Raw genomic sequence first — 22,018 nt, 5'->3', positions numbered from 1 at the left:
TTCTTCTTGAAGAGCATGGGTGTGAATGCTGGCTCTCTGCTAGTTAGTTATCTGACTTCTGACAAATCACCTAACCAGTCTGAGCCAGTTCCACCCTCACCTTTAAAGGAGAGAACAGTAGCTCCTTTCAGGGAGGGTGGGGCTTCAGAGATAACGCACAGAACGTTCCTGGTAAGTACTCAATATGTAGTCAGATTTTAAAAATGAACTTTTTTTTAAAAATAGGAATTCCAGTTGTAGCCATCACAAAAGTTTTGTGACTCTTTGAGGGGCCCAGCTTTCATATTTATACATCCAATGTTATATAGAGATAGGCACAGTGGAGTGTCCTCCTTTATAGTCTAAGGCAATAAACCAAATTTACATTCTAGGCACATTATTCTTACTTTAGCTGCATGAAACAGGCCTGCTGTTTGAAACTTCAGCTGTATGAAACAGGAAGTATTTATCTCTATGTCACACTACAAGGAATGCAAAGAAACCAACCAAGACTTTGATATCTTAAATATTAGAGACAAACCCTAAATATTTATAATGAAGTATTATTTACTTCAGTGGAAGAAACAGGCATACTAACATGAAAAAACACATTTTATTGCACTTAAGTTATAAGAAAATAAAATTTCTAAGTGAATCAAACCATAGACACAATCCCTTTAAAGGTTGTTTTCCTCCATCATGTCAGGTTGTTACATAACTAAAATTAACCAACTTGAATCTGATTGTTTTAAATCAGACTATAAATAAAACAAAAAAAAAATAAACAGGAGGAGGAAAAAAAGATCACCTAGGATACAGTGTTAAACCACTTTCACAGTTCAGCTTGAGTTGTGGCTCTTGGAGAATGAGGCAAACCATTTGACTTTTTCATTCATTTCGTTTGTTTGCATGTGACGCCTTTACTACAAAAACTGAGTAGTTTCTGCTTTGTCAGTTTCTCAGAGCAATAAAACTGTAACAGTTGTTTTCCCAAATACTGTAAAACACTAAGACTGACCAGCAACTTTATTTTGTTTTATATATTTTTAAAATATTTTGTCAGTTTTATTATGTACGTTCATCCATTCACCACAGCCCTCAAAAAGAAAAGTTTCTCCACAGAACAGACGGCAATAGCTCTCTGTTCCAAGGAATGTGTTTTAATTTTTGCCCAGATAAAAGAAAATAAGCTTTGCACACACTCTCAATTCTTTACTTGCAGGCAAACTTCACTCTTTATTATCTGAAACTCTCCCATTCTCAGCCTCTTAGAGGCACAGATGGTTCAAGTTTCAGTGGCAAAAAGTCTTTTTTCTGTAACCAAACTAGAGCAAATTTGGAATTCAGTCTGGGACTAAAACGTCACAGCAGAAAAAAAATAAAAAAAAATAATTTGCTTTTTTCTTTCTTTCATTTAGCAGCATAAATAAGTTTGGCCACTGGGAGTACAGTACAGGGGTGGGACAACAATCCCATATTTGAAGACCTACTTCTAGCACCAGCATCAAGAATTAAATCCATCTCAGGACTCACGGAACCCAGGACAACTTGCCACCTTTGAGCAACATATGCATTGAAGAGTGTATGTGGAAGCGACAGTAAATAGATTAACAGAGGCTAATACTGTGATTGATTGACATTGGCAATGGTTGGCAAAAAAAAAAAAAAAGCTTTTCATGATAACTGTACAAAAACAATTCACAGTAATTTTTTTCTTTTTTTTCTTTTTTAGCTTTTCCACTCCAGAAAAATGACTTTTTGTTGCAGATGCTCTCTACTGAGAAAGTCAGCCAGTCCTTGTTTGGGTGTTATTGCAGCCCCTTCCTAGGTCTCAGTGGTAAAAGGCCAGGCTAACAGAATCTGTAACGAAGCTTCATCGTTAACACTGCCCAGTGACCACTGGAGAAGAAAATAAAGAAATAATTGCACCTGGTTTGATTTAGAAAGTCTCATTTTGCAAAGCTGCCCTCAGTCAAAAGTGAAGCCTTTTATGTGATGAGACAGCAGACGCCTCTCTTGTCAGTTACGGTTTGTCATGTCTTCCTCTTTTCCTTCTTGTCTGTAGATCTTTTCACTCTGTTGCCCCAAGCCAACATCCTGCACCACTGAGAACAAGGGATTTTTTTTTCTCTTTTCTTTTTTCCTTTTTTTTTTTTTTGCTTTTTTCTTCTGTTGTTTTTGTTTTTTGTTTGTTTGTTTTTCAGGGGGAAGGGCAGGGAGTATATCGTCTACACATTTGGACAAATTTCTTTTCTGCTCTTCACTTCATGTCCACATCAAAGTCCAGCACCAGCAGCTTGGTTTCCTCAGTCCCATTCCGACTCCCAACTGCACACACCAGCTTTGTGTTTGAGGCTCTGATCCGCCACACGACTCCCCCACTCCCCCCACTCTCCAATGTGACTAGGTTTCGAATAAATTCACCCGTTTTCAAGTCCCATAGTTTTACAGTTCCATCATCTGAGCTGGTAATTACAAAGTTCTTGTTGAACTGTAAACAGGTCACAGCACTCTGATGCTTGTTAGGACCTAGGCAAAACCAAAGGAATTAAATTACTGGTTAGAAATCATGGGTATGGGTAAGTTACACTGTAATTGTACCCTTCTACATTAGAACATACAATAAATGAAATATTTAAAATGCTGCATATTTAGAATCTGTGAGTATTTTAGGATCAGCAGGATTGCAAGAAAATCTGGTAGTTATTTGTAACTGAAACATTAACTTTCAAGAGTTCTGTCTTCCACGAAGCTTGGTTAGCTACCAGGCACACGTTTTGTTTTCCGGCTGTGCAAATAAGAGCTTTCTTAGTGGTGATATAGATAGCTCAGCTTCATGTATTCTGCTGATGGACGAATGGGCATGAAATCTACCACCCTTACCACTTGGAACTGACCACTCAAAGGTGAAGGCTGAAATGACCACAGTTCCAAAACTCTGAGGAACAGACACAACCAATGAATAAAAAGTTGCAGTACAGCCCACCAAATGGCCTCAATGAAAAAACAGTTTTTAGGGCTATGACCAATAAAAAGAAGTTAATCATGACATAAAATGTTAACACTGTTGTGCCTCATTTAATATTAGTGGCTTTCACATGTTTCTTTCTTCATTTTACTGGGTGCTATTATTCCTTCCATCCTAGTTAAGCAGATGGTTAAAGGGTCTAAGTTGAGGCCAAATCAATTTTCTATCAGATTAGAGATGTTCTTTTTACCCCAGTAAGGTAGCTCTTTAATTTAAAATTGGACTACAAATTCAAAAAAAAAGAATCTGTTGCTTCTATGATATGGCCAAGATCTTTCTTCGCATTGTTCTTTAAGATTAGGTCGAATTACCTGTACATGTAGGAAGTGATTAAACAATTTTATATTAAAAACACAATTTAAAACAATTTCTCAAGGGTAGCCTAGTTCTGTCAAGTCAGAGTGAAAATGCTCAGAAATGTATCCAAAATAAGCATTTTCATTTTGTATGAGGTTAATGAGCTTTTTGTGACGTAAAAGCTCTGTATTTCTCTTCTAACAATCCCATTTTTAATGAACACAACTAAAGCTGAGTAGCCAAGACTTACCTTGCAATGTTTGTAAACACTGTCCTGTTTTGATATCCCAGATTTTAACTGTAGAATCTGCATTCCCAGAGACAAGAATATTGTCTTTGAGTTCCATTCCACTTGTTAACGATTGGTGTCCTGTTAACGTGTGAATGCAATTCCCCGTCTCCACATCCCACACTCGGATTGATGTATCAAGAGATCCACTCACCACATGGATGCCATCAAACTACAACAGACACAGCTTATTAGACTAGAAGTGCAGATATTCTTGATATTATTTATTGACCTTAATCCTACAGGGGAGAAAAATAAAGCATGGGAAAGAGGTAATGCCAGGAATAAAATGAGGTAACAGGATAAAGCGCAGGTAATCAAGCAAATCTATAGTGTATGTTCTCAGAAGCTTCTATCAGAATTGCTAATTTAAAAAAAAAGATTTATTTATTTATTTTAGAGCAGGATGGAAGGGCAGAGGGAGAGGAGGGAGAGAACCCCAAGCTGACTCCCTGCCGAGCATGGAGCCCCACGCAGGGCTCGATTCCACAACCCTGAGATCATGACCCAAGCAGAAACCAAGAGTCAGATGCTCAACCAACTGAGCCACCCAGGTGCCCCCAGAATTGCTAATTTTTTATGGCCGGTGGCTTCAAACTAGATGCAGAAACAATTAAGAGAAAACAAAACACCTAAAATGAACACGTTAGTTTCAGATCATCTGGCCAAAGATGATCAGCTAAATATCATGGATCATTCAATAAGGATTGCCATTTGAATCTTACTTCCCAACAGAAAGTTGAAAATACTGACAGAGCTTGTGTGTTTATTAACACACCAAAGGCATGAAAAGACTAGAGATAACTCTCATGAGATGTTTAAAAGTAAGTTCCAGGGGCGCCTGGGTGGCTCAGTTCATTAAGCGGCTGCTTTCGGCTCATGTCATGATCCCAGCGTCCTGGGATCGAGCCCTGCATCGGGCTCCCTGCTCAGCAGGGAGCCTGCTTCTCTCTCTCCCTCTACCTGCCTGCCTACTTGTGATCTCTCTCTCTCTCTCTATTAAATAAAATCTTAAAAAATAAAATAAAATAAAAGTTCCATTCAAAACTGTATGTAAAATAAAAATTTCATTTACAAGAACCAACTGCTAATTAGGAAATGCACCAATAGATAACTACATCTGGAATTACAAGAAGTGGCATTTTGATAACAAAAGCAAGCTATATAGCACCTCTTCTCCAGCTTCCCAGCTATACTAGAAGTCAATAGATATCAATTCCTAGAAGATCTAGAATAGTATTGCTACCTCTTTTCTCAATCTAATGGTTTACTTAAATGAGAATATATATTCGTCAGGGTTCTGAACATATCACAAAACATAAAAACAACTTCAGCCAATTCCCTCTCCTCCAAATTCATAACCTTTTCTAAGTTAATATATCTTTATTATATATCAATATTTTGTGACATAGACAGTATTCCACAAATTAAGAGCCAAATATTCCAAGAACAGAGAACTGTCAGCACTGGGACTACGTACTAATCTGCGGATCACTAATGGGCAGTAACTGGTAAATAAACTGTATAAGTAATGGGAAAATTTTCAACTTGAAAATGCTTTCAGAAAATAAAACAAGACCCATTTTCTAAATTTGCTATTAATCTAGCTATCAATTTCAAAATATGAGAACTCACTCAAGAATATCATGTTCAAATGTAAACAAAAAAAATCAGGTTAGTCAAATTTACTTCGACTACAGATCAGTAGCCCTTTGATGGTAGAGCAGTCTGATGGAGAAAGGCTCTGCTTCCACTTTGAATGGGAATGGATCACAATTACATGGTCCATCGACTTTCAGCTATCAAGGCAAAGGGGCAGTTTTTGGCCAAATTAATCCTCTGCTAAGGAGTTTATTAAAATCCAGGTTATTTTCCTATGAGACTATCTACCCATTAATTAATATAGTAAAACCTGGGGCTCCAAAGTTTCAGGTTCCAAGACAAATGTTTGTATTTTAGAGGAACAACAGATCACAGAAAAACTGAAACAAATTATTTAAATCAGTTAAAAATTTATGCTTTCTTCATGCCAATTTTAAAGGATATGTAAACAACAGGATAATCTGATTTGTCTTTTTTGGACTGTATTGAATCAGCAATTTGACAGTGATTATCTGAGCAAAACAATCTCATGATTCATCAGTAAAGCATCTAAGGGATAGGAGAGATATGATCTCTTACCTGTAATGAATAGACTCTATTAGTATGCCCCTGCAACGTGTGTAGACAGGTCTCCGTCTCTGGATCCCACACCTTCACCATAAAATCATATGCTCCACTAACAACCCTCCTGCCATCATATTGAACACAGCGGACTGCTGCTACATGACCCATCAGAACATGTAAACACTGGCCTGTCTCAATATCCCAAACCCTAAGAGTGGCATCTCGAGAACCGCTAACAACTCTGTGGGGGGGGGGGGGGACAGAAAAAAAAAAAAAGTATTAGAATTTTTAATAGCATGAGAAAACATGATATATAAAGTCAGTGGTTATTGAATTTTTTCTTTTCTTAAGCAGGAACACCTGTTTTCAAAGAAATCCTATGTAAAACCTTGAGATACAAACATACAAAAGTCAAGTTACTCTGGTTGGGATGGGAAGTTGGGAAGCCTAGAATTGTACCTGCTTGGTTCCCACATTTCCCACATTTATCAGTGGCTGTGCAGCACCCGGGGTTCTGTGGGATGGCCTGAAAACTGCTGTATTGTATTCGAAGCAGAAGCAGCAGTGGCCAGCTCCAGATATAGACAGTAAGATTTTGATTTTAGAAATAAAATGCTAATGTGGGCAACATGTATAAAATGTTAATGGGAGAACTCTGGTGGTAGTATTTTAAAAAAATTTGTATTTCTTCTTTATTCTTTGTGCCATTTCCCAAAATTGTAATTATGAACATACACTCTCTTTGTGACTAGGGAAAACATTTAATAAACGTTATTCAACAAAACAAATCTGAATTTGGAATTTAAACAGTTAAAGATTATGTGCCTTATACCATTATAATCTGGTAAAATTAACCAGTTTTAGAATATCTTCAAACAAAGGCTGCTTATGCTTATAATTATAGTCAGTAGGCTATGGAGGTATTAAGATATGCAGATTTTGGAAGATACACACAGGGAGGCAACAGAAATCCCTTAAAAAATTGGCCCAACATTATTAAAGCTATGCTCTTCTGAAGACCGGAGTGATACAAATATCACAAGCACCTTTGGATTACGAAGGGGAGTTGAAAACTCAGGTATCTTCATGTTAGTCTTAAGAGATAAAGATAGGCCACAGTTTCTACATTTGGAAGAGTAGAAAGGAACATTGAGAGATTTAAGTTAGAATATAATGGAAACTGAAATACGAGGTTTCTTAATGTCAACCCCCCCAAATTTTAATAGAGCACACTGTTCAAAGTAGATTCAAATTACAAATGAAATAGTACTTTTCTTCACATATTACAAATCTAGCATGAAATCTGCTTAATGTAATGGTTTTCACAAAGAAGATGTTGTGGATAGAATTAAAGGTAATGACGGGAGCAGATTCATGGTAAGGACTGCCGGAGAGACCTTTTATGACAAATGAAGTCGAAATCACATTTGTTTAACGAGGTACTGTGAAGACAGGCCAACAGAAGATCGAAAGGACTTTAACAGAAGGGCTCTGAGGAGGAGATCAAAGCAACAGTAAAGGCACTGAGAAGAAAAAAAGGCAAGCCAGTCTGGTTTGGCTGAAACTATTTTGAAAACTGGACTGAGGATTTCTTCCTTGATTTGATAGACAACAGAAGGCTCTCAAAGGGCAGTGATACTATCATTATTAGAAAAGGATTCTCTGTCAGCTGTGTAACAGGTGAGAAAACCAAGTGTGAAAGCTATGTCACTAGTTCAGGTGATCGGTAACGAGACTCAACAAAAACCCGCACACCTCTGTTTTTGTCTAGATATAAGGGGATATGATGGAGTGCGGGTAGGGTGGGTGGGTAATTAAAAAGACTCAGAAGCGGGAAGCCTGAATAACTGAATTTGTCCCAGGAGCAGAGATAAAAATGTAAAAAAAAGATTGTTTTGGAGATGATGAATCAAAGATACAGAACAATAAAGCGCCACCCAAGATTAGAGAATAGAGTTTCAAGGAGGAAGCCAACGCCATTAAATGAAGAAGTAAATTTAAAGACACTCTCCCAATTTTAAGCCAATACGCTACTGCTTTGCTAGTATAGAAACATCTGAAGTCTACTAATTAAAGTCTAATTTAAGAGGACACTATCACTCTCTAATAAACACTGTATTATACAACTGAACTCTACACAGAAAGCCTCAAATTCACAAATAACAGAGGAAGAATTCCCAACCACTACAGGATTTTCCCTTACCTTTTTTCATGGAGATGCATACAGCGGACAGTGGAAGTATGCCCATATAAGGTATGTATACATTCTCCAGTCTCTGCATTCCACACTTTTAGAGTCCGATCTGTAGATCCACTAATGATGATATTGTCTCTCATCTGTGATGACCATACTCCACCTGTGTGTCCCACTAATGTTCTCAGACACTGGAAAAACACTTAAGATTATTACTTTTGGGTGGAAAGAAAAATGATTTACATAACATTTCAGTAGCTCATTAAAATTTGGGGTAAAGTTATTTATAAAATTTTATTGTTTGGCACATCAGAAAATAATTTTTCACATCAATATAACATGATACCACCACTATTTATTGCTTTGCTTATTCAGTAGCATTACATATTAAACACACAGATACAATTGAGGAACAAGTCTGTAGAAAGTAAAACACTTCTCATTAAAGTATGACAGCTCCAGCCTGGTCTCTGATGAAATAATGCTAAAACTGCAACTTGGTTTCTTCCATAGGAATGGATTCAATGAAAGAATGCCAACCGTGTTAGGTGTGGCTACATACCACATTTCATCTGAATCTGCCCCAAGGCAGTAGTTAGGAGCCAGGCAAGGTACTTCTAGACAAGTAAAGACAGATATTAAAACTCTGAAATAAATCCAAAACTAATATTACACTATGGAAATATGAAGCTGCTTTTAAAAATTTTAACATCCGATTCGGACTATTTAGAAGATTCTTGCCCAAGAATCAGCATGCTGTAAGACATTTTAAAAGACAGGTTTTTTCCCCTCACATTTTCCTCTGTGTTTTTTTAGCTGGTCAATTACTTAATTTATGCAAACATTCTCCAGTGGACAGATAAAGATAAGTATTCACCACAGAACCATTAAAGTATAATACTGCATGCAGTGAAACTGATTGCTTGGACTGCTTTTTTCTTCAAACTCCTATTTAAATACTGTATCTGCTTTACTTTCATCTCACAGGGCTTGAGATAAGCCTAAATTAACATGATCTACTTAACTTCTAAACTACAGGTAAGTTATCAACAAAGCAGTTTACAAAGAAAAACAAATATCCCTCAATCATAGTTTTGAAAAAGATTAAAAAGGACAATATAACTGAGATGGTTAATAAAAGTGGGAAATATTAAGCCAAGAAAAAGAAAAAAAAAAAAGATAAAGCACATCTGTAAAAATCATACAATAGCTAAGTCACAAAGATAGACAAACTATTTACAGGAAGAAACTAATGACATCCCTTATCCTGAGAAACATTATCTTTGTGCCAGGGGAAAAACTAAATTAGAAGCTCTGATATTTGTTATCGAAATAAGCTGTGGTCAAAAATGAACCCATGTTTTCCCTGGTTGATCCTTGCAAAGACATATACAAAAAGTGAAGTGTAGAAAGAAGTAAGCTTACTTTGCCTGTGACTGCTGACCAAACTTTTAAAGTGTTGTCATCAGAACCACTAACTATTCGGTTACCACAAAACTGCAAGCATGTGATCACATGATCATCATGTCCTTTCAGAACCTACAAGATAAATGTACAGATTAGAAATACGTTATTAAATTACGTCTTTTAGAATAATGGTGAAAAGAAAAATAAAGCCATAAATAGGAGCAGCAACCTACAGTCTATTTCTAAAATTACAATTTATATAAAACACAAAGTATCATCCTTCCTGAATGATGAATCAAGTATTAAACATTTTATTTTTTCCATATTCTATGATTTATATGTGAGATATCAACTATTAAAATTGAGCGATTCAAGACCTTTATGTTAAAACTTCATAAAGATGGTTCAAATACAAATGTATTTTATAATTATTTGTTCAAACCAAAAAAATACACATCTATGTTTTGCAATTTCACACACAAAAACAAAAGCACCTACAAACTAGAAAGACAAGAGTAACAATAATTATCAACTTTCTCAACTTAAAACAAGAAAGGCCTGCGGGCGCCTGGATGGCTCAGTTGGTTAAGCGTCTGACTCTTGATTTCGGTTCAGGTCATGATCTCAGGGTCATGAGATCGAGCCCCAGGTAGGGCTCCATGTTGGGTGTGGAGTCTGCTTGAGATTCTCTCTCTCTCTTCTTCCTCTGCCCCTCTCCCCCAACCCTGCTCGCACCCGCTCATTCTCTCAAAAAAAAAAAAAAAAAAAAAGGCCTGTTATAATCTATACATATTAATATAACAGTATCTCCCCTGGTTTCTTTTTTCCAGTTATATAAATACATCTAAGAATTTCAAGCATTTTGCCACTATTTATATAATTGCAGTAAGACAGAAAATCAGTATTACACTTAAATTTATAAAAATAAAACTCACAAGAAACACCCAAAACACAAACTATTTACAAGAGACACCGAAAACACAAATGCATACTCCTCAAAAATTCATGTTCTAACTACATGGTCAGAGAGCAAGCAAATTCTTAGGTAAAACGTATATAACACAAAATTCAACAGGATATTCAGAAATTTTCATTTACCTAAGGTAGAATGACATGCAATTCAACTCATCTTTTATCATCTTTTACCATCAGTTGTCAGACTGGAGAAATTAGCAATAGAGGACTATTGTTCATTACATTTTCAGTTATTTAAAAATATACTGTTTTCTTTCTACAGGAGATAGATGTCAAGTTATGCTTCTGGCCAAGAAGAGCACACTAGGTACCAACACTGATCTGTGGTTGCTGTTACGTTGTGCCAGAGTTCAATTACCTTAGGAGATTTGAGTTCCCCTCGCCTCCAGTTAGTATCAATTCTGTGCTGCCTGATGTATGCGCTTTTCCACGGACTGTGTATGAAACCTGGTTTTATGACTTTTCTTCTCTTGATGTGCAATGGTTCATCAATACCTAAAGTTTTAAAGACTTAGAGTGTAACTGCTGTCACCAATAATAAAAACTCCACATTTTATAATACATCTCATTTCCTCCTATGCTCAAAACCACTGAAATGCAGGATGCTGTCCAATTTCTAACACTGTTAGTATAAAACAATAATGTAAAGTTTGCATTCCTTATGGCATGTTTTCATATTTTTCTCATTTCTTTCTCTAAATAATTCTATGAAATGTTGGTGAGGATGTGCAGAAATATGAGCCCTTATGCAATACTTGTGATAATATAAAATGGTATAGCAGCTATGGAAAACAGTACTGTCGTTCATCAGAAAAATTAACCGTAGAATTACCATATGATCCAGCAATTCCAATTCTGGACATACACCCAAAAGAATTAAAAGCAGAAACTTGAACAGGTATCTGTACACACATGTTCAGAGCTGCAGTCATTCATAATTGCTGAAAGGTGGAAGCAACCCAAGTGTCCATTGATGGATGAATAAGCAAAATGTCATGTATGTATGTATGTATGTAGGTATGTATGTATGTATATATATATATATATACATACACACACTATGGAATATTTATTCAGACTTAAAAAAGAAGGGAATTCTGACACATGTCACCACATGGATAAACCTTGAAGACAGTATGCAAAGTGAAATAAGCCAGTCACAAAAAAACAAATACCATATGATTCTACTTATATGAGGCACCCAGAGAAGTCAAACTCATAGAGACAGAAAATAGAACGGTGGTTGCCAGGGGCTGCAGGGAGGAGGACTAGGGCGTCACCATTGAATAGGTATGGACTTTCAGCCGAGAATGATGAACAAGTTCTGGAGATGGACTGCGTAACAACATGAATGTACTTAATGCCACTGAACTGTAAACCTAAAAATGGTTACAATGATAAACTGTCTTAGGTATATGTTACCATAATTTTTTTAAAAAGTCATTAAAATAATGATTCTATGAGAGAAGGTAAGGCACGGATGATTAATCCCACTTCATGTAATACAGATTTTTGAGAAGAGAGGGTTTCACTAATTAGTCCAAGCTACAGACAGGGCAGAGGCAGGATCAGAAACTAAGTATCTTGTATCTTCACCTTTCACTCACCTGTAACCTCCTTGAAGGGGAGAATAACCTATAGAGTATCTGTCTCATGCTCTGTGATTATTTCTAAAAATTTCGGATTATCAGAGACAAATCATATTTTTACATTTTTTTCAAAAATATTATTTTTCTATATGCCTGCTGGAAAAAAAGTCCTTTCTTTAATTAATATGGAGGATACCTTCTCCTCTACTAAGAAAGGAGTTTTGTTTTTGTTTTTTGTTTTTTTAGTTTTCAAGAACATAAGCTCCATGATGGGAACAAAATGGGAGTTCACTACTATATCCCCAACATGTAAGAATGTCTGGCCCACAGGAGGTGTTCAATAAATATTTGTGGAAGGAAAGAATAGAATACGGAATATTTGAGTACTATTAATATAATTTGGGGGTTTCCTGTATTCTGTTTTATTTTATTTATTTAATGAGTGAGTGAGTGAGTGAGTGAGTAGTCATTTATTTAGTGTGAATTCCAGTCAGCGAGTTTCTCTCCCAAGGACAGTTGTAATTATACCTTATCTCTAATTGTAAGTATTGGAGAGGGAGGATACCTTTCTCTTCCATAAAATCACTGGTAGAAATTCATATATATCTTATTTTATGCAAAAGTTTATATTTTGTTTGTCTTTTTTTAAATTGAGGTATAACTGACATACAATATTAGTAACAGGTGTACAGCACAGTGATTTGATACTTATATACATTGCAAAATAATCACCATAATAAATCTAGTTATCCTCTGCCAACTCACAAAGTTACTACAATATTACTGGCTATATTCCCCATGCTTTCATCACATCTCCATGACTTACTTATTTCATAATTGTAAGTTTGTAGTTCTTAATCCCCTTTGCACCATTTTGCTCCCCACCCCCCCAAGTCCCCTCCCCTCTGGTAACCACCAATCTGCTCTCTGTATCTATGGGTCTGTGTTTTGTTTTTTGGGTTTCCTTTAAATCATCCTCATCTTGATCTTTTCATTGTTTGTTAATTGTACTAGAGACTGGGAAGCAAATCAGATATATTTGCTATTAGTTATTAGTGCTCATTAAAGGGGTTAGCTCCAAGATTCGGCTCATTTGAATGTGTGGAATAACCTGTGGATTTTATATAAGTAGATGAATGTAAATGAAGACTCATTCTTGATTCTTCGATAGGCTGCCGAAGTTCTCTTTTCTCAGTTATCTACTTTATTCTACCTGCACCTAAAACTTCTAATTTGTACTTTTTCTATTTGTTTCCAGAATCACTTTACTTTTTCAAAGTATAAAGATTTTCTCTTGTAGTTTTGAACCTTACCCTCTTCTTTGCATTTCTCTCTCCAGAGAAGGTTGTCTTCAGCCAAAATTCTCCAGTAGCGACAGGTCTGAGCCGCTTGTAGCAGGTCTTTGGGTTCCAGGAATGAAAGCACATAAAGTGCCAGCTATGGAAAGGAAAAAGCATAGAATACCCATGTTTTAAGTATATGTGTGTGTGGTGTGTGTGTATATATTTATAACATATAATTAACTTATATATAACTATTTTCAATAGAATGAAGTACTCCTAGGTAAACATAATTCTACATTCTAATTTTTAAAATTATGAAAGGTAATACTTTCTAATAGTCAGTCTTAAAAATATACCAGACTTAAAAAACTTACTCTATTGGTTTTTATGAACTTCACCAACTTCACCTCTTCAAGGAATACTTATTAAGCTTCTCTGCCTCTGCTCTTGCCTTTGTTCTGTGAGCCTCAACTCGAGAATTCTACCATTTATGTCTACAGGTATACTTTATTAGTTGCTTAGATTCTCTACTTTTCTCTCCCCACAACCATGTAAATTCACTGAAGACAGGACTTAAATTAAGAAATGAGATTTCTAGATATTCTGTGTGGTATGATTTCAGATCACTTCTGATAGATATAATTAATAGTTCTTTATCACGTCAAAGTGTTTATTATCACAATGATGAATTTTTCAAACATTTATACCCTTTAGTGTAAATGACAATAGGGGACAATTACTAAACTGCTCCACAGACATATAAAAGTAATTAGGTTCTAATTACTTTACATTGCTTATGGGGATTTTCTTGATCGGCCAGATAGATTTTTGAACTAGCTCTTTAGTATATCACTGTTTGAACTAGCTCTTTAGTATATCACTGATTTTAAAATTTTGTTTCCAATACTTGCAAACAATTTTTTTTCAGCATGTTTACTCAATTCAGGTAAATAAGGGAAGAGGAAAGAAGAAAGGGGGGAATGGTAGCTTCTGAGTATGCTTATCCAATTAGCCTCACTAATCACATAAAAATTTAAGTTATGATATTAGAATCAAAATGAGCTAAACACAGCAATAAAGTTTAGTTTTTACAGAAATTAAATTACAAGAATTAAAACAAACGATCATTCAAAGGGCCAAAGGCCAAATGGGAAGTAAAAGCACAATTTGAATTATTTTCCGACGCTAAACAGTAATTACATGACGTAAATTATGCTTACCCAAGAACTTTGTATATAGAGAGATCATCATTAATCCCATATTTTTTGAGTACATTTCATACAGAAAATACTCCAACCAGTCAGTATTCAATTTAATACTACTACTACTAACTGACAGTGAAAGGCTTTTTGTGGAATAATTATTTTGGTCTATCAGAGAAGCCCATTCAGTCTGAGTCATTTTAAATAAAAAGGCATAACTATATTCAGCAATCTACGTATATGTGTATATATACATACACATATATAAGTACGCAAACATATATATATCTCAACATTGTACTTTTTTTTTTTAAAGATTTTATTTATCCATTTGACAGAGAGAGAGAGAGAGACAGTGAGAGAGGGAACACAAGCAGGGGGAGTGGGAGAGGGAGAAGCAGGCTCCCCGCTGAGCAGGGAGCCCGACAAGGGGCTCGATCCCAGAACCCTGGGATCATGACCTGAGCCAAAGGCAGACGCCCAACGACCGAGCCACCCAGGTGCCCCTGTACTTTTTTAACAGATACTCCATAAGTCACTTAACTTTGAAATTATCAATCAATCAAAGCCTGGGTGAGTTTGCTCAGTGTCAGTATAACAGTAATGGGATAACACCATATTCTTCTTCTATGTGAAACTGATATTTAACATAGAAATTATCAGGGACAAAGTTATACTGGTAGAAAAGAGATGCTATTTAGTACCCAAGATATTTAATATGGTCATATAAAAAAGTCTATTCTTTGCTTAAGTTATCCAGCTGAAGTAGAAATTAGGTAATTCACAGAAACAGTCAGTGGATCTTAAAGGCTAGAAAACAAATCCAGAGCACCTCAGATCTCAAAGGTACATCCCAAATCATCAGTTATAATATCCTTCATTACTGGTGATTGTGAGATCACCTAGTCCAGTGTCTGCATGCATTAAAGAGGAAAGAAACATTTAGGTGCTAAAGAATGTTGAAGTGTTAACTCCACAGGTAACTGGCACACTTTGCTTTAAAATAGCAAAGACCCTAACTCAACCATGAACTTCAACTTATTCTATTTAAATCTAATCAGTTCTATTCAAAACATCGAAGTATTTCAGAAAATACACACAGCAAAATAAAAAATATGAATAAGAAAATCAGAACCAGTAAAAATATAAATCAGAAAAGGTTTAAACGAGGGGAAAGCAGAACACAAATAAACTGGCAACAGTATATTTACATGGTTTTTTAATTAAACTGCCAACCAAAAAGGGAATGGCAATTAGTTTCACAATTCTTAGTGTTTATTATGGGGAAGTACACCAGTTCCTCAAAGGAAGCAAGGTTTTGTCATGTGGAGTTCCTTATACGGGACAGAGAGTGGGCATTGTCCTGAACTACATCTCTAGATCACCAAAGCAGGGGCTTACAGGTTTCTTGCAGACAAGTAAAATGGTCTGGCTAACGCCGCGTCGTGTTCATTTGTCTTAAAGGTAAAATCTAGATTAGTAATTCCTCCTAAGGACTTCCACTAGACAGAAGCTCTCAAATTGAAAATCTCTTTCATATAATTAACTTTTCCTTGACCAAACTTGAAATTTCAGTAACAGTTGCTATTTTTTGTTTTTCTCTTATGTAACCTATATAAGAGACCACAATATTATATCTGAGAGGTAGCTAACACTTTCCCAGAATTGCTGTATTTCCATGGACTTAACTAGTGAAAGAGGGGGAAAAAGAATAAAGAAAATGTTGGCTGATCCTATGTTAAAAATTTAGGTTTTACTCTAGGTCATCTACTATATCATTATGCTTTTCTTGGTATTTACTTACAAAAGAAGGATAAGGCTGTTTATCACAAGCCTCCCATGTGAGACTAGTGAGATTTTTATCAAGGTTTTGAGATTAATACGTGTGGGTAAAGAGCTCTGAGATTTGTTGAAAGGAATTATAAGAAAATTATTTTAAGTCCATTTCCTGACATGAAGGTAATGATGTTTTAAATAATAATAGTATGTAGTCTCTGGTAATAGTTTCCTTAAGGATTTAGATCTATACCATTATTTCTCCACATATAAAATAAGGCATTTTTTTTCAAAATAGGAAATGTTTCCTAGTAGTTAGAAAAAAAGGAAAACACAGATGATCTGCTAAGTCAGGGTCCTCTCTCATTCTCCTGTCTAGCCTCCCTTCTTTTTCCTCAGGTAATCTTTAAAAGAACAGTTAATCCAAGGAAATCTTTATTGCGCTTAGACCAGTTATCGATAATTTGTGCTTAATTCTTAGACTCTTAAAAATATTTCATATTCTCCTAACTTTAAATCACATTTTATGTGTCCAAAAGTTACTATGGAAATACAAATAAAGTAAAACGAAAAAAAAACACTCACCATTCTTAGATAGAAGGGGACAAATGAGACTAAGCGAAAGTCTGTATTTTAATAAAAATACTACCTTCTAAAATAAGGAGGATATCCAAGGAAACCATGAAGAATATATTAGAGGTGACTAACTTTACTTTCAGTCACATACTTAGAAAAGTGCTACCTACTCTGAATGTCCTTCTGGAAGCAAAGAGAGCTTATGTCATTTCCTAAGCCAATTCTATTCAAAGTGTTCAGTTTTAGAATGAGCCAGCAAGAATAAAAAAATTTTTTCTGGGACAATGCAATTTTTTTTTTAACCATTTAAAAAAATCATTCCAAAGCAGAAACATTTCAGTTTGCTTTTTCCTGGAGTAATGCTTAGTTTCATACATTAAATATAAAACTATTTTATTCATATCCAATGTGAAATTATTATTGGGACTATGTCTACTGCCCACAGGATATTTAGAATGGTTATTCACTCCTTTTCATATTTGAAGTTTCAAGATCATTTGCAGTGATATATTATCATTTTATATATTGTCTTCTTAGCTGACATATAATTAGTGGCACATATATAATTTGTGAAAATATAAACCATGGTGACATTGATTATTTAATCTTACATTATTTGCTGATAGAAATGAAACTGTGAAGCCTATAACATCAATAAAAGAACTACATCTAAGCTATGCCTCGTTTATACTGCCAAGAATGCCCATATGATCATAATCAATCTATGATAAAAAATAGTGTCAGTTCACATGAAGAGATAAAAGCAAATGGGCATATGTAATTCCAAAAGAAACGCTATAAGAATGTGAGCAATGAAGGAAATCGGTAATTGCGCGTGCGTGTGTACGTGTGTGTGTGTGGGCGGGGGGAGATGGGGCAAGAAGAGGGATGATTAGTAGAAAAAGATATACATGTGAAATTCCATATATTTCAAAACAATTACACAATGTAAATTAACAGAGAACTACAACTCACAGAATCACAAAACTATTAGGGACTATTAGGGACTTTGGATAAATAAACAACAAAATAAGAAAAAAATTGCTGTTTTAATAAAATCAGAATTTCTAAAAAATCTATTACTATATATAATAAATGTACCATGACAACTAAAGGTTGGACTTTAAATAACCTGGAAAAAAATCATGATAAAGAAATAATCAAATTAATGGAACTCAATAGCTTACTCTCATATATGACTTATTGCAGTGGTGGAAAGAAGTCACTTAATAGTCCATAAATATACTTTACTCTGAAAATGATATTAAGTCATAGCAGCTTATCATTTACAGCTCTCTTTAACACTAATTAAGAGTGTTAAACTGACAATACTGAATACCATAATTAGCATGACCATGTTTAAAGGTGGTTGCTGTTGAGTTATATTTTCAAATAGCACCCAATGAAGAATATAATTGATAGCCCTTACCTCTTTAGGGAGCAAGGAAATGAAGTCTCGTTGAAACTGGGGTTCTATCACTTGCATCATATGTTTTACTTGGGTTGGTTCACAACTATCAATAAGCTCGTCTAAAGCAAGCAATTTCTCTGGTCCACTCCAGCTCTATCAAAAAGGAAGTAGAAATTTTTATTATTTTTATAGATGTCTCAAATTATAAGCTCATAAAGGAAAATCCACATTTATACATAACATAAAAGGTGGCTACTTATAGTGAAATTTTCTCCAAAAGTCACTGACGTGATAATCAGTCTCATCAAATTTACTAGCTACCTTTATTTTGTAAAATAAAAAGCAGCCATGGTTTTGACAAATATTTTTGCACTGCATTATTTATTATAAATGTTATATGTTCATCTACCATCAAAATACTGGCTGAGAAACCAAAGTTTTATTTGGAAACATCAACTTGGCTACTCGTAAATAGGATATTTTGAAAGATGATTTTCCTTTCTCTATATTCTTTCCAGTGGGCACCATAAAATTTGATGGCGTTAATAAGGCACTGATCTGAGAGTTAAGAAACTGGTAGCATCGCTTAGAGAGAAATTAATAATTGGATATACTGCACATCTGACAAACGCCTGTGGTCCACAAAATAAAAGAGCTTTGATTTATTATGCAAAAATAATTTCAGATAAAAAACAGCAAAAATATAAAAGAGTAACTAACTTAGTAATAAAATTAGCATATGAACAAAAGGGTCAGAAACAAAGTACTACAAAAACAAAAATACATCATAATACTTTAAAAAATATGAGCCATTTTAAACTAGACTGGAGGATTATTTAAAAACATCTTTTTTTTTTTTTTTTTTTTTTTGCCAGTGAGGAACATCTGCACAGAATACCATGATTCCTAAAAGGAAAAATTAAAAAGCCATGTGAATAATTCAAAATGTTAGAATTTCCCCTCACAATAATCACATAAAACATTTAAATAACCTTGTGATATTTAAGTGAAAGAACATCCTTGAGCAGGATGATTTAAGTACATTTGTGAATTATGATGTCCATTTTGGAAGCAGGTGAAGAGAGAACAATAGGTGGGGTTTGGAGCTAGAAAGATCTGGATTTTGACATTCCATTTCTTGCTCAAACCAGGAATCTGGATTTTCTAACATGTGAAGTTGATAATAACTGAAAACTGAGATATACTGAGGATACAGGAAGCCTTATTTAGAATGCTTTTTAAAGTACTTAAAAATTTTTTTACCCCTTTAGAATCTACAATGAATTTCCTTTCTTCTTTTCTACCATAAAGTGTAGATTATGTTAATACTATCAAATATTTCAGTAGTATTCCTCCCAGAGCACTTATCACAAACATTATCTTATTTAATCATAAAAATCCTGGAAACATTTCCATTTTACCCCCAAATAGGAGGAAACACAGGCTCTAAAAAATCCTTTTATTTCTCTATATACACACACCTAGAACATTCTCCTGGAGCACTCATCTTGTATCCTTTTTAGTTAGGGTGAGGATTGATACATAGAAATAAAAAATACTCAGACACATGTATCTGCATACACATGATCAATTAAAAGCAGTTAATTTGAAGTTAGATTGTTTTATTCAGTTTTCCTCACACAGCTTCAAATCCTGGTTCAAAACTTACTCTTTGACAAAACTTAACACTGATCAATCTCCACTCATCTCTGATCATTTACTGTCAATACTATAAAAACTCTGGTTTGATTTACATTCCACATAGGACTGACGATGGGTTTTCATAACATGTTGTTCCTCTGCATCTATATTATAAGGATTCATGGACACTAGTATAAGGACATGCCAATTTGGGTGATGGACAATTTATGCTGACTAGATAAAAATGCAGCTTTAATTAATTAACTTGATAGCATAATAATTTTTTAAAGATTTTATTTATTTATTTGAGAGAGAGCAAGAGAGAGAGAAAGCAGGAGAGGGAGGAGGGTCAGAGGGAGAGGCAGACTTCCAGCTGAGCAGGAAGCTGGATGAGGGACTTGATCCGGGAACTCTGGGATCATGACCTGAGCCAAAGGCGGATGCTTAACTGAGCCACCCAGGCGCCCCTTAATGCAAACTTCTTAAACCCCTTTGCATATATGAATGCCTGCCCTAAAAATAGTTTATGGAAGTGTTTATGGTTAAATTTTGATATAAAAATAAGGATATCATATGTAATCTTTTACAATGAAAAGAGTAAAAAACCTTTCAACATATTACTACTCTATATACTTTACATAGATTAATGACATTAATAGCTACGATGAATATTTCTACTTGAAGGTAATATATATGTTTGATGTTTTTTTTCAGTAAATGTATTGTTACTGTTTTCTTAAGAAAGGAATAGAAAAGCATTATCAATACATGATACATAACTGTGTCTTTTATCAAGGGATGTAAAATGAAAAAAGCCAGAACAGAAGACAAATAACTGATTCAGACCTTAAACACTAAAAACTGTGTCACAAGTGTCTATATACTTAAGGAAAAGTCCATGACAAAAACTATGCCTGAATAGCACAATGTTTCTAGGACTTTAAACAATGTTTTGTTTTATTTTTAAGATTTTATTTATTTATTTGACATAGAGAGTGAGAGAGCACAAGCAGGGGGAGTAGCAGGGGCATTAGGAGAAATAGGCTCCCCGCTGAGCAGGGAGCCTGATGTGGGGCTTGATCCCAGAACCCTGAAATCATGACCTGAGCCAAAGGCAGATTCTTAACCGACTGAGCCACCCAGGCACCCCAACAACGTTTTTGTTTTAAACACTATTTGACAAGTCAAATAAAAAGTATACCTTGATTTAAATTATACATATATTCAGCAGATGGTACTTTGTGACATTTTATTGAAAAGTACACCACTGACAAGGATTAGCATCACAGTCTGTAAACTAGATCGTAAATGAGACTGTTTCCACAAGCACACATATTCAACAGTCTCATTACTCACTGAGATCACATCTCTTAGATGGTTCCAACAAAGGTATGAGCCATATAGACACATTCCTCTCTCCAGCCTGGATTTCTTCCCTGGACTCCAGACCACTATATAAAATTGCTTACTCAATATGTATTCTTAGATATGTAATAGAAACTTAACATTTCCATGATCTTTCTCTTCACATATGCACGTTCACAATCCTCCCTATTTCCGTAAAATGTAACTCCATTCTATTAGTTGCTCAGGCCAAAAACTCTGGAATCATCCCTGACTGTCCCATTCTCACCACTGTCAGATGGTTCTGGTCCATCAACAAATTTAAAAGTTTTAAACCTCAAAATATATCCAGAATCTGACCATTAACTACATTGGTCTAGCTACTATCATCTCTCACCTGGATTATTCCTATAACCTCTTACCTAGTCTCTCAGCTTCCCACCTTTGCTCTCATCGTTCTGTTCTCCACAAAACAGTCAGTGATACTCAACTCTTCTGCTTAAAACCCTCTAGTGGCTTCCCACTTCAAAGCAAAAACTGAAGTCTTTAGGGTTGGCCTACAAGGTTCTAATTTCCTACTCCTATCCCTCTTGTTTTCTCGCTTTAGCCATAAACACATCAAGCATGCTCTGCTTCAGAGCCTTTTCACTTGCTGTTCCTGGAACATTCTTGCCCTTGATACCCACATGGCTTGCTTCCCTATTTCCTTCTGAGACCTACTCTGGGCAACCTTTCTAAAATTGCAAACCAGTTCCAACCACCTCCCCCCCCACCCCATTCCATCCCCCTCCTGACTATAACGCAAGTTCTGTGAAAAAGGGGTTTTGGTTTGTTTTGTTCACTATTGTATCCCAAATCCAA

General features: G+C 35.2%; 1 protein-coding gene across 11 annotated transcripts in view; it reads right to left on the bottom strand.

Annotated features, from left to right (window-relative positions):
- Positions 1 to 573: 573 nt before the first annotated feature.
- Positions 574 to 22,018, bottom strand: part of FBXW7 (F-box and WD repeat domain containing 7) — a 220,775-nt gene continuing 199,330 nt past the window's right edge. For 10 of the 11 annotated variants that reach the window (XM_035022897.1, XM_035022894.1, XM_035022896.1 and 7 more), the window contains 8 exons: positions 18,191 to 18,325; positions 13,238 to 13,361; positions 10,694 to 10,830; positions 9,379 to 9,492; positions 7,963 to 8,144; positions 5,775 to 6,000; positions 3,555 to 3,765; positions 574 to 2,508 (listed from right to left, as the gene is read on the bottom strand). In XM_035022897.1, coding sequence (XP_034878788.1) covers positions 2,240 to 2,508; positions 3,555 to 3,765; positions 5,775 to 6,000; positions 7,963 to 8,144; positions 9,379 to 9,492; positions 10,694 to 10,830; positions 13,238 to 13,361; positions 18,191 to 18,325 — 1,398 coding nt within the window. In that variant the 3' untranslated portion in view covers positions 574 to 2,239. Of the gene's footprint in view, positions 2,509 to 3,554; positions 3,833 to 5,774; positions 6,001 to 7,962; positions 8,145 to 9,378; positions 9,493 to 10,693; positions 10,831 to 13,237; positions 13,362 to 18,190; positions 18,326 to 22,018 lie in introns of all 11 variants that reach the window. The other variant, XR_004682431.1, reaches the window with a different exon arrangement.

This window comes from Mirounga leonina, unplaced genomic scaffold (genome assembly GCF_011800145.1).
Source record: "Mirounga leonina isolate KUSES-001 unplaced genomic scaffold, KU_Mleo_1.0 Mir_176, whole genome shotgun sequence".
In the NCBI taxonomy this organism is placed as follows: domain Eukaryota; kingdom Metazoa; phylum Chordata; class Mammalia; order Carnivora; family Phocidae; genus Mirounga; species Mirounga leonina.
The sequence above is the reverse complement of the archived record's forward strand: the minus strand, read 5'-3'. Positions and strand labels throughout refer to the sequence as shown.